Source organism: Trachurus trachurus (assembly GCF_905171665.1).
Source record: "Trachurus trachurus genome assembly, chromosome: 3".
NCBI classification, from domain to species: domain Eukaryota; kingdom Metazoa; phylum Chordata; class Actinopteri; order Carangiformes; family Carangidae; genus Trachurus; species Trachurus trachurus.
Genome location: NC_139893.1, coordinates 22,916,613 through 22,930,122, shown reverse-complemented (window position 1 = coordinate 22,930,122; position 13,510 = coordinate 22,916,613). Strand labels below are relative to the sequence as shown.

Below are 13,510 nucleotides of genomic sequence, written 5' to 3'. Positions count from 1 at the left end.
AGAGGGGCACAGACTGAGGTCAACTGTTGACATGAAATCACAGCCGTGACCAGCTTTTTCACAAAATAGCCTCTCATGGATATCTAAACAAGCTTGTGTGTTTCAATCTCAGTTTTATCAGAACAGAACAGCTTGTTGCTCACAGTCTGAGAATCCTTTGAGGCATTTTTGTAACCTTTCATTTAGGAGGAGTCCACTCCTGCCATAAAGCCCAGATCAGTGGAGTGCTGCGCTGATGGTTGTCCTTCGGGAGCTCAGCCGCAGTGACCATTAGGTTCTTGGTCATGTCTCTTACCAAGGCTCCTCTGGTGTGTTCGCTCAGTGTGGGTGGGCGACCAGCTGCAGGCTGGGTTCTGGTTGATTTATGGAGGCCACTGTGCCGACAGGAACCTTCAGTTTCTTTCTGTGACATGTTTTTAGTTGCCCTCCTCAGATTTGAGCCTTGACAAAATCTCCTCTTGCTTTCCCTTTTAAATAAAATGATAGTGTTGGTCCAGATGTACATTGATAAAAAGATTGTTTATTTTGTACTAGCATAAATACTGGGTCTGAATAATTTTCCAAATTTGTTGGTGTTTTTTTGTGTGACACTGACAGAGACATACAGTAAACACCTGTATTCACAAAACTGCCTCTGGCATTGATCCTGTGGCAGCTCTTTATAAATAAGTAGCCTACTATAAACTATGATGGATCTTGCTGACACAACTATGATGGAAATTGTATTTTACTTTTGAAAATAATGGTTTATAAACAAGCTAAACAATTTTGCCTTATAATGCTCAGTTCCTCATAGCTTGAAAGTAAAGTGTAAGATTCGTTGTTCATCTGAACTGAACATTAGGGCAGAGGAAAAGCAAATTACCTCTTTTCATTACTTCGGTATGTTCTTTGGTTTAAATCTGTTCAGTCCCCAGGATACAGGAATTTTTAATAAATGCTCAGAGGATTTGTCCCTGTGGCAGTAATGCCCCAGAGAGATCCGGTCTTGAACCTTCAGCTGGTCAGCAGACTGAAACTTCTTCTTTCACCATATGGGACTTCACATCCTTCTCTCATATCACATCATAGATATTTGACATGTTTTTACCTTTGTCTCCACAGTATGAAAGTCAGGATTTCAATGGTCATGTGTTAAAGGACGAGGACACCCATAATGTAAGTGTTGTTATCCAGTTCTACAGTGATTTCTGATACTGAATTTATACAATTTTAGTATTATTTATGGTTTCTACTGTCGATTCATCTCAAAGATGACATCATACTGAAAAGGTGACTGTAGGACAGTGTAGTATAGGTGTTTCTCCTGAGCTGCATGTCCATGGTTAAAATGACTCTGCAGTAGACTGTGTGTGTCAAGGGACTGTGAAAGTGTTTTTACTATGCATCATGCAAACAGCAGGACTGTGCTTGGGTTGACACACACTCATGCCAAAGTTTAATGCCAGATTATCTTGCTGTGTTCGATTGGACAGTTGTAGGCTGCTGTGTGTGCTTGAGTATTCAGTGTGTGCCACCCTGGCTTTTGTAGTCAGTCGGAGCCGGGCGATTCTAGGCAACCGGGTTTTATTCACTGAAAGATGCTCGATTTGGTGGAGAGGCTTAATAGTGATTAGATAATCCACTACAGTACATGGGCAGGAAACTCAGCATACAACTGCAGGAACTGCCCATGGCTGAGTGTTTTTAATGGTGTCACAACAGTAAAGTTGTAACAAAAAAATGCACATTAAGTGCCATAGATATAATGCAACATGTTAGAAATAGCATGTGGTGTTGAAATGAATTAGTGAGACAGCTGCATGTCAAAACTGTGATAAACCCCAAAACAGCTGACATTTATAGAATGGGATTGTAGTGGAGAGCACAACTAATTTAGCATCATTATTGCTATTGTAAAAAGAGAAATAAACTAGCACAAACACAAATGAGTCCCTGCATGCTTAAACCGTAAATGACAGCATGCAAGACTTTTGGGACTAATGATTAACAGAATATTATATAATACATAAAGAAAGACAAAGAAAAATATTGTATCACTTAAAGGGACTACGAGGAGTTTTGCAAAGCAAAGTGTTTCCACACTACATTTCCCATGAGCCTCCGTGCGCGTGGTGCCGCAAGACGGACAAAAGCGAAAACATTTGCCAAGAATGTTTTCATCAATCAAGAACGAAAGTCGGAGGTTCGAAGGCAATCAGATACCGTCACAGTTCTGACCAAAAACGGTGATCGGCGTCCGGGAAACCAAAACTATAAATGCTGGGCGAGACGACCACTAAATGATAATATTAAAATAACTATAAAGACAAAATGATATATTTATTGAAAATGGACCCATTAACAAGTTTGGGTAATGCAGATTGATCCACATTAATATGAGACTCTTTTAGAACCAAAAGCAAACTCCTCAGGGTCTCTTTAATGATGAATTCTTTTAAATTCTAATATATCATAAATCAAAAATTATATTTAAGAACACACTACTGTCACTTACTGTATATAAGCTATTTTGTGTTGTTACACAGACAAAGCTGTAGACATGATCAGAAGGTCAAATGTGATCAGATGTACTGTTGCTTTGCTTCTGTTGTTAGTGGTAAAGTAAATGATAACAATGTGTTTTGTTGTCTGTAACCAGAGCGAGATGGGCAACGAGACTCTGAGCCCGCAGGGGAGCATCAGGGATCATTCCAGGTCTTTCCTGCTCAACATCAACCTGAAGGAAGGACGCAACCTGGTCATCAGGGACCGCTGTGGTGAGAGTCTCACCTGTTACTACAGCTGTAGTAACACCAACACTGTCACTGAGGCTGTCTGTTTATAGTAGCACTATTATATCAGTTTCATCATGCTGACGTGACACATGATATTACAAGACAAAGTCAAAAAAGGGACACGGATAATTGTATGCAGGGTAAATAATGTTACAATATATACAGCAGAACTTTGTGCCACCATAAGCAATTGAACACAGATGTTGGCCACTTCATGCAGGTAGATGTTTTAAGACCTGGAAAACACTGAGGCGAAGCTGTGCAAGCAACGTGGACTCTATATTGTACCTGCTGGGAACAAGTGCCATGTGTGAAGTTTTTAAAACTACTTTCAGAGCTTATGAAACCTCCAAAGGTTTGTCAAGATTTTTACCAGTCCCTGAGAGGAGAAGGTAAAGTAAGGTATTAACACATGGGGCTCTACTTTCGTAAACTAGCGCAGGTGCAGCGGATAAGGCCTGCGCTCCGCGTTCGCTTCGCCAACGGGGAGTGGCCTGGAGCAGTTTGCAATTTTCCTTCGAAGCGCAGCGGGGCGCATCCCGCCTACTTCCCTCCCACCGGCGCAAATGGCATAGAGGGAGGAGAGAAGGCGTGGAGTGGGTTTGACACAGCCGAGTCAGATCTTCACCAATCAAATGAGCTCCTCTCCTCGCCTTTAAATCCGCCGCGCGCGCGAGGCGGACGTTTGATTTCACCGTGGAAGAGAAGATTTGAATCAGCACATACAGATTACAGCATACACATTCAGCACATCTATATCGATTGTCCTGTCACACTGATGACAGATCAAAGGCTGCACAGATGAAAGATGAGGATGGATTACTGCTGTGTTGACACTACACGATTATCTGCTATATTTATGTATTTACTTATTGATTTATTGACTCTCTATCTCTCACAGCAAGTGAGACGGGAGGAAACTGATGTTCTGGTCCGGTCCAAGCTGGCAGTGTCCGGTCGCGCGAACAGACCTCACGGGCTGATGATGCAAAAGTAGTCTGGGAGGGAGGAGGTTATGATGTTATCCAGGTTGAGAGCTGTTGCCCAGTAAAAAAAAACAAAAAAAAACACACACACCCCTTTTCCATTAATAAAGACACTCATATTTAGTAACCTATTTAAACACGTGTGCACAGATCACAACATAAACAAACAGCTGTGTGTAAAGGAGGCATCACGGAGCGTCTCTCTTTTTCTTTTTTCTTTAGAATTTACCTGAGATGGGAGATGTGAATATCTGCTCACTATGATGCCGAGGCTGATTGTGGTTTGCTGTGAGAGATGATAGTTTATTTGTTTTCAGTTTTATTTGTTATGGTCGCGTGACGATGCGGCGCTGGCCCCTAATAAATCAATAAGTAAATAAATAAATAAATAGCTGATCATCTGCAACGGCACAGTGTGTAGTGTCAACACCTGCTCTTGGGACATCCACGGCTGTCTCAGTCCCTCCCTGGTTTCATCTGTGTTAATTCAGTCAGGCTGAGTTTCCATTACGCAAGCCTTTGATCTGCCATCAGTGTGACGGGACAATCTATATAGATATAGGTGTATGTGCTGATTCAGATACAATAAATAGGGGTTATTGTGATGATTATTATTATTATTATGATTATTATTATTAATTGCATTTAAATGTGCCTTGCGCTGAGATTAGACCAGGTTGGAGCTGGCGAGCTTTCAGCGCACTCTCCGCGCGGTCTATCTGCAACAAATTGTCACTGCGCCACGGCGAATCTGTCGACACCTCCCCCTGCTGCGCGACCACTCCCATCTCAGCGCACAGCAGTCTGCCAATTTACCGAATCCGCTGCGCACCTTGTTGCACTGGACGATAATACCACTGCGCCAGCTGCGTCAGGGCTCGCCTCGCTGCGCCCCCCTGAGTTGCTCCAGGAAAATAGGGCCCATGGTATTTGTTCCTTGTTATAACCCAATTTCCTTGTTCCGACTATTAAGAAATAATTGTGGGGAATCTTCAGCCTCCATTAGGTAAATTATTTCTTAATTGTCGGAACAAGGAAATTGGGTTATAACAAGGAACAAATACCATGTGTTAATACCTTACTTTACCTTCTCCTCTCAGGGACTGGTAAAAATCTTTTTAAACTTCCTGACAAACCTTTGGAGGTTTCATAAGCTCTGAAAGTAGTTTTAAGAACTTCACACTAGGGATGTCACAATTACTAGTTTTCACAGTTAATCGCGGTATTAAACGTCACAATCAATTGATCGTAAATATTCCTAAATACCATCACTTTCTGAAAAAAGACTAGGTTGGAACCATATCGGCAGATGTGTGCCAAAGTAAAGGAAAATGCACAGATACTGGTCCATTTATCTGAAGTAACACTGAATTGGTAGGAATTTAATGTTAGCATTTGTATTGTTAAAAAAAAAAAAAGATTAAAATAAACTTAAACATTTGGTATACAGTAGATGACAATTAATGACTTAAATATTTCAAACACTTCCCCCTGGGGATCAATAACTGGTCCTATATTAAGAGATTAGTAATGTCATTATATTTTGAGTATATTTAATTTTACACATTCATAGTGTTGTGACATTTATTGATGCATAATAATCGTGATAATCGTAATACCGTGATTATTTCTTTGTATTTGTTTCTGACAATAATCGTACCAAGAAAATCTATAAACGTGACATCACTACTTCACACATGGCACTTGTTCCCAGCAGGTACAGTATAGAGTCTATACTATGCTGGGAACAAATGCCGAATGAAGTGTGAAGTTTTCAAAACTACTGCCAGAGCTTATGAAACCTCCAAAGGTTTGTCAATAGACTGTGACACATCTTTCTCACATTGGCTTGATTCTCATTCTCTTATTCCTGTTACTTCTGACATGTGGTTTGACAGTTCAATACTCGCCTCATTGTGCATCACATACGTCATCTGTGTGGTCGTCCCAATGAGCAAGTGCCGACCCTATTAGGCAGTTACTTTTGTCATAGTTTCTTTTTTTCATCCTTAAATTAATTTCTTAGAACAGTTGTGCATCACATACATCATCTGTGTGGTTGTCCCAATGAGCAAGTGCCGACCCTATTAGGCAGTTACTTTTGTCGTAATTTCTTTTTTTCATCCTTCAATTCATTTCTTATAACAGTTTCCGTAACACAAGAAAGTTTTATTTGGAACCCAGAGCAAAGTTTGAACACTGTGTCCTGCTGCCTGCTAGTGTGTGTGTGTGTGTGTGTGTGTGTTTTCTGCTTGCATTAGCCTCAGTTTGTGTGTCTAGCCTTGACTTGTTAATGACAGCCAGGAATGTCTGTTTAAATACTCTTTGTGTTATTGACTACAGGGACACTAAAGACAGCCGTGTGTCAGGTTGGCTGTGAAGCTCTTATAACAGCCAGGGCAGGATTCCACAAAGCATATTGCAACCTGTTTGAGCCCCACCCTGCATAGTGTGCCAGGCCTTTCACTCTTGGCTTGTATTCCAATTACATTTTCTCCTCCTGTATGGGTTTATATTTACACAACCAGGCTCTGGTTAATGATAACAGAGAGCTTAGAGGGAGCACGAAGAGGCTGGAAGATTCGGTTTCACTGCATTATTGTTAAACTATATGGGCTTTTTAGAAGCGCTGCATGAACAACCTTTTGTCCTTCTGTTTGATCAGGTTATGTTCACTGTACCGGCACAGCATATACTGTACTGGCAGCTGCTGATGCTTTGTTGTGTAAGGATTTATAATGCAATGCCTTTATTGTAACATCAAGATGCCCAGAGCCAGGCACAATCTTACAGGTCACTGACGCAGCAGTGACAGCTGCTGCCCTCGTCTGGTTGAAAGATGAGCTAAACGTTTGACATCTGAGGTTAAAATGATTCATCACAGCAGCATCAGATATGAGGTGTGTAAACACAATGCACAAAGCTAGATACATATGTAGTAATAATAATGAAGGAAAAATAGGCATTCTCAATATCTGTCATCTTTTTTGAAAATTAGATTCATAATATCTTGAACACATGCAACCTCACAAAAAAAAAAAAAACTTGTCGAAACCTGATTGGCTAACGATTCAGGAAGTTGTGGTCAGCTCGGTCGGGAGGGGAAAAAAACCCCACATCCTCCGAGATGACACTTCTTAAAGTTTACTGGTCCTCCCTTTTACTGGAAACTGTTACATTTCCCTTGTTAAGAAAGTTAAGAAACAAGAGTTCAAGACTTTTTAGTAACCCAGTTTAGAAATTAGATGATTTCATTTGTGTTGATAACAATCAGTCATGATGATGAGTGACCTGAATCAAACCAGTAGCCAACTTTAATTAAGGAGAAATCTTTTTGTAAAACAAAACGTGGTTGATTTTAACTTTTAATTTAGGTCTGATCAGTCAGTGCATTGTATAAAATCCTCTGGCCTCATTTCCAGGCTAAATCAACAGCTGCAGTGTGGTCTGTTTGTTCATGTTTAATCCCCAGTCACTGCAACTCTCTCCATCAGCATCCATGTGTCCTAGTGAGGTGCCAGTGCTAACAAGTATCGGTTAAATAATCTAAAATGCACCGTTTCATGTTTATGTATCATTTTTCAGGTACCAGTGACCCATATGTGAAATTCAAATTGGACGGCAAAACGTTCTACAAAAGCAAAGTGGTTTATAAAAACCTGAACCCTACATGGAACGAGACCTTCTCTCTGCCTGTGAAGGATCTGAATCAGAAACTGTACATCAAGGTATTGTCATCACAAGTCATTATTCTGTTAGAGAAATGTATTATTTGATAATAAAAGAGCCTGTTAATGTACTGTCAGCGTAGTAAGACATGTTGAATTTGTTGATTGGAATTTATCAGACGTTTCACAGAGCTCAGGGGACTTTCTATGTTTGCACCTGAGCTGGAACAATGGAAGTTTAAATTGCCAAGAACGAGCGTAACTGGAAGCTGGTGTTTTAAACACACAGCAGAATTTGTTTAGTGTCTACACATGAACTAAATGTTTTATTCAGCTCTTCTCCTCCCAAAATATTTTCCACTACAGTACTTCACCTCTGGTCAGCTGTAGTTACACATGCCCAACCTTCAAACATGTGTTAGTGCATGTTTCAGCTGTGCAGGATTTCATTTACAATGGTGGTCTGTGTTGTAGAGTTGTAAAAATTGACGCCTGGTCAGGCTCTGCCTTCACTGACAGTAATAAACCGCACAGACAGTGGTTGTCCTTTCAGCCACTCACTGTTACAGTAATTGTCTCCATGTTGCTCTCTTGCTGTTTGACATGACACAGGTATACGACCGTGACCTGACGACAGATGACTTTATGGGCTCTGCTGTTGTCAACCTGAGTGATCTGAACATTGACAAGTGAGTAGCTCAAGCTCAGTGAGCATATGATGGCTTAACATGAACTGTGCACTGTAAGTGTATGAGCTTATAAGCCTATATTTCAGAGTCTAAAATAGATATTGGAAAAACAAAATTTTGTTTTGTGGCCATTATATGTATTAAAGGTGATGGGGTAATGCTGCTGTTGAAATAATCCTGTCTAAATTTACTGCAGTTTCTTGTTCATGCACTGACTCACATTTATGCTTGTAATGATATAATTAACCATAACCAGCTACAAACTAAACTACAATGATAACTGGAGTATGACCAGTCAAGGTGATTAAAGAATCACTAGAAGGAATGTTTCTCCCTCAAATATGAATAGTGAAGTTGAACTTTCACAGTTTCATCAACATGTACCCAACCAGGGCCTCCCAGCTCCTTTGGTTTGTTACCCCTTAAAACACCCACATTGTGTACTGTACCTGCTGATGCCTTTCTACGGACGGTGGATATTTAAAGTGAAAGTTAGAATTGTTACTTGAACCTAAAGATGTAAAATCCACACACAAAAATTAAGAATTAGGAAAAAACAGCAATGAATTAGTTTAGTGGAAATGTGTTTTTCTGCTTTGGCACTCATTTTATCTTATCTTTATCTGTTGTAAACTAAAATATCAGTTGTCTTTACTGCTGATGAGTGTTTTGTCTTCTTTTAGCGTACACTATGTAGAAAGTGCTTATTGTGGTACTTTATGTTGCAACGCCATATTTAATTTTTTTCCTTCTTTTCCTGAACCTGTGGAGCTTATTTTGTGGATTATGTTGACACTGACACGTAAATGTTGTTTCAACTCTGCAATGAACTTGGACATAAAACAAGAGCATGACTGACTACAGCCACCTCTCTGTCACTGTCAACAAAACTGAAAATGTACTGCTGTTGTATTGCATTAAACTGTAGAGGTGCACTTTCATAATAAATTGGTAACTTGGTGCTTGTTTTTCAAAATTACTTGCATGCCTCCACAACCCACATCAACCAAATAACCCACTTGTGCACCAGTTCAGCTGCACAGCACTCTCTCTGTTCCACCCCCATGTCTAATGTATAGATCTATTTGAATTGAACTGAAGCTCAAATTTGTGTTGTGTTTTTCCTCCAGAGTCAATGAGCTGTCTTTGCCCTTGGACGACCCAAACAGCCTGGAGGAGGACATGGGCATTGTGTTGGTGGACATGAGTCTGTCACTCAGGGGTGACAGCAAAAAAGGCCAAGTATGGCAAGCTTCCATACTGTATATTAACTGCATGTTTGCTTGCAGCAGCAATGGTTCATATGCATTATGTTTATTGCATGCTTGTCTTTCCTTTTAGGTTCCTGTGTATGTCTTACTAACCAAAGTATTTTTGTTTTGCACCTAACATGCATGCTCCTGTCGGCAGTGGTGGGCCCAAAAACGAAAACGAAGTATTAGGGTAAGAAACAATGGAGGGAAAACATTGGACAGACATTAAATAACATTTACTATGGTCAGCTTTGTGCTAAATGTGAACGAGAGACTTTGCTGCATCAAGGGTAAAAAACAAACACTACAGTATATAGTCGAAAGACTAACACAGAGTGTCCACTTCCACTATCGTGCTCAGTGTTTGGATTCTGGTACAGCTCAGACTGATTAGATAATCCCACAACGTGCACAGCAGCTGATCTGATGTCTTATACTTGAGCAACATTTTATTCAGACAATCCCTGTTGCTGTTTTCTGTTTATTTTAGCAGTAGCCTGTGTCTTTGCACAAGAGGGCAGCAAATCACCACATTTCTAAAAACAAAGACAGCATTGTGTCATCTGTGGCAAATTGACTCTGATGAATGTAAATGCCCTAATAGATTCTTGAACATTAAACATTAGGACTCAACAACATTGTACGTGCCTATTGCGGGACAGCAAGTTTACACATCTCATTGTGTTTGGAGTCTCTCTTTTACACAACCATTGCAGAACTCAGCTGCTTATGTACTTGTGAACTTCCTGTTGAGTCATATCTATGTTTGTTATTGTGATCAAATCCTATGAAAAGACAAAAAAAAAACAATTTATTAATCAATTTAGCTGTGCATCAAATGCTTGGTGTATCAGTCTCCCCAGTGCCTCTTGCTACATTATTTTTCAATATCTACAAACACATGATCACTGTTTCTCCTACATCCTCCACCCTAGATACTGTGTGTATGTATAATTAAAGTGGGATGGCAGTGAAAGCAAAAACGTAATGTAAGAGAAGCATGAACACACAAAGTCAGCAAACATACTTTCTAATATGAGCCAAATTAACTTACCGTCTCAAGTTTGTCATCATCAAGCCACCTTTTATATTAAATGTACTGAATATAGTAAGTGATGAGTTCAAGTATTTATTGTGGATGAGTTCAAGTATTTATTTATAAGATGGAGAATAATATATTATTTATGCACAAAGGTTCCATAGTGTTGCTTTTAAAAATATATTTGTGAATTATTTTTAAAGATTTAAGACTTGGGATGGAGAGACAAACACAGACAGGGTGGGGACACTAGTAAGGATTCAGTGATGGACTAATGTATCGTTGCTTGTGGGATTTTGACAATAACAAAAACATAATAGTGTGTATATAGAGAGAGAGAATATTGAAGGCCCTTTAGTGTAATGATTGTGCTCCGACTTGATGAGACTGTATGTCCCACAGAGCAGCTGCTTGCTTTTTTGCTCATCACATCATCCTGTCATGCAGCAGTCCAGCACATCGCCCTTGTCCATTTACAGATTCTGCTGCAGCCTTGTGATTCTGTATTGGCATTGCTAAACAGGTGTACCTAATAAAGTGTTCACTGCATGCATGTTTCCTCTGTTACAACAGATACTTACTGTACTCTGTCCAGTTTAGAGCTGCATTTTTATGGTAACATGATTTTCTGCTTATGCATAAGGCAGAACAGAGACAGACAAGACAGCAGTGTCAGCTTGATCTGTGTTAATTAAATCTGGGTTAAATTTATCTCCCTACAGCACTGTGTCTTCATTTAGGCTCAGCTAATTATCTCAGTATATGGCTTGAGTCCCTACTATATGGTGTAAATGAGAAAGAGAGAGAGATGCTGCTCTACACTGCTAGCTTTAACTAATCTCTCAGTGAAATGAAGGATCAGTTAATTTTCCACCGGAGAAAAGAGATAATGCCGTCTCATTCAGCTTTGCATTGATAAGTGGCCATCTTGGAAGGGTGCTGATTGTGATGTCCAGAGTCCAGATCTTGAGGAAGAAACCATCTAATTTAAGCCTTATAATAGCGTAGGTGGTTGTGTTTTTGTTTGGTTCCTTTCTGTCCCTGCCTCATGCATGTGTGCAGTGTTAAATAGAAACAACATAACCAGGCAGAATGTGAAAGTGAATTAGATTCATTTTGTCTGCTTTTTTGAATCCCTTTCCACTCGTATTGTGCAGGCAGGATCGTCCCCTCAGAGCTTCCGTCTGTCAGAAACACTGAGGAAGAGTCAGCTGTGGACTTCTGTTGTGTCAGTGACTCTGGTTGAGGGTCGGGAGCTGCCGCTGGACACTCAGGGTGGTCAGCTCTTTGTTCGCTTCAGACTGGGCGAGCAGAGATACAAAAGCAAGGTACTGGAGGAATAATGCTTTTCATCTCCTCCAGCCCTCCTCCCCTTCCTCTTGAAATGTCCTTGTTATTCCTAAGCCCTCTCAACGTTTCCTTGCTTCTACCATTTTCTTTGTCTCACACTCCCCTCCCTTTTCTCCGTCCTCCTTCTCCCCTGGTTCTGAACTCATCACTACTTGAATCCATCTTCCTTTTCCTGTTTCCTCTAAATCTACAGTTTTGTCAAGCTTTCTTCAATATTGGCTTTAATTTATTTAGTTAGTAATTATGTACTGTAATTATTAGTTTTCTGGCATTGAATGCTCATATGTTATGATCCAACTCATTCTGGGTAATTGAGAGCCTCATCTACAATAACAAACAAGACAGATTATAAAGATGAAAGATTATAATCATGTAAATGATAATATAATATAATGCCATTCACTGAAAGGTGGCTCATGCAGTGCATTCATATACTCTTATTGTATTTTTGTTTTCTCATCAGCTCATGCCAGAGTGTTAAGTAATTATGTCAACAGTCCATCTGTTTCAAAAGTGCAAATGTGACGGCCTTGTGACCTTTATAATCTTTCTGTGAACGCACATTACGTAAACGCCACGTCCTGGGAAAAAGAACAGCAACAGGGCCAAGGAGAGATATGAAGCAGACTTTCAATGTGTAGCATAAAAGGCCGAGGCTCTTACTGCTGCTCATCCAGGCAGCTGGGATGTTGTCTGGCAGGGATGCTCACTTTCTTGTGCTGCAGGCTCTGTGACAACTGTCATTGATGATTATCCTGCTGTTCAGTTATCTTGCAATATCATCCATTACACATTCAAGCTGCATGCTAATGAGCAGCATTGCTCCTTTTCTTTCTTCGTGTTCAGTTTCAAAGTAACAGCAATTGTTTATTTTACTTTGAAGTGCAGTGGGACTTTAATGCTGCTAGATAACAAAACATTCACACACACACTACAGTACTCTGTTGAAAAATGTGGACGTATGGCCACCCACCCATATTGTAAATAGTAGCTGTGACTGTAAATCTGGACAACTACACTCTCTAAGCTGAATTGGAATGGTTACTATCATTGATCAATGTGGACATAGAAGAATGGGAAACATTTGTAACGGTTCATGTTCTTCCTCATTCAGAATCACTGCAAAGTGGCCAACCCTCAGTGGAGAGAGAGGTTCACTTTTAACCAGTTCATCGACACTCCAGAAAACCTTGAGGCGGAGCTCTGGTCCAAGGAAGGACGAAGGAGTGAGGAGTGTTTGGGATCGTGAGTCTCTTCAGCCTCGGATGTGTTAGTTTGTGTAGTATAAAGTAAACAGTGTATGGAGTCTGACAGATGTATGTCAGTGTCAACACCAACTATGTGACCATTCACCATGCCATCAGTTTCACACAGCCAAGTGCACACAAGACATCTGTGCATTTCATTTGTACTGAATGTTGTATGTATACGTCTCTGTGTGTCCGAATGAAATTCTGCTGTTTGTGTGCAGGTGTGAAGTGGACCTACCTCAAGTCCCTTTCAACGAGAGGCAGCTCTTCACAAAGTCCCTGGATCACGGGCGAGGATGCTTAGTTTTCCTCCTCACACTGAACGCGTGCAGCGGCGTCTCCATCTCCGACCTGTGTGCTGCGCCTCTGGACGAACCTCACGAACGACAGAACCAGCTGGACAGCTACGTCAGTGTCTCCGTGCTGTGTGTCTGTCATCTGTCTGTAACTGCACTGTAGCTGCATCACGCCGCTCCTCACATGTCCCAGTAGAAGTGT

General features: G+C 40.6%; 1 protein-coding gene across 1 annotated transcript in view; it reads left to right on the top strand.

Annotated features, from left to right (window-relative positions):
• mctp2b (multiple C2 domains, transmembrane 2b) overlaps nt 1-13,510 on the top strand; it is a 35,549-nt gene that overhangs the window by 9,139 nt on the left and 12,900 nt on the right. Inside the window, exons 3-11 of the mRNA XM_083995493.1 lie at nt 1,105-1,158; nt 2,642-2,759; nt 7,349-7,491; nt 8,044-8,120; nt 9,251-9,362; nt 9,531-9,563; nt 11,570-11,740; nt 12,877-13,007; nt 13,234-13,420. Of these exons, the coding sequence (XP_083851619.1) occupies nt 1,105-1,158; nt 2,642-2,759; nt 7,349-7,491; nt 8,044-8,120; nt 9,251-9,362; nt 9,531-9,563; nt 11,570-11,740; nt 12,877-13,007; nt 13,234-13,420 (1,026 nt within the window). The remainder of the gene's footprint in view (nt 1-1,104; nt 1,159-2,641; nt 2,760-7,348; nt 7,492-8,043; nt 8,121-9,250; nt 9,363-9,530; nt 9,564-11,569; nt 11,741-12,876; nt 13,008-13,233; nt 13,421-13,510) is intronic.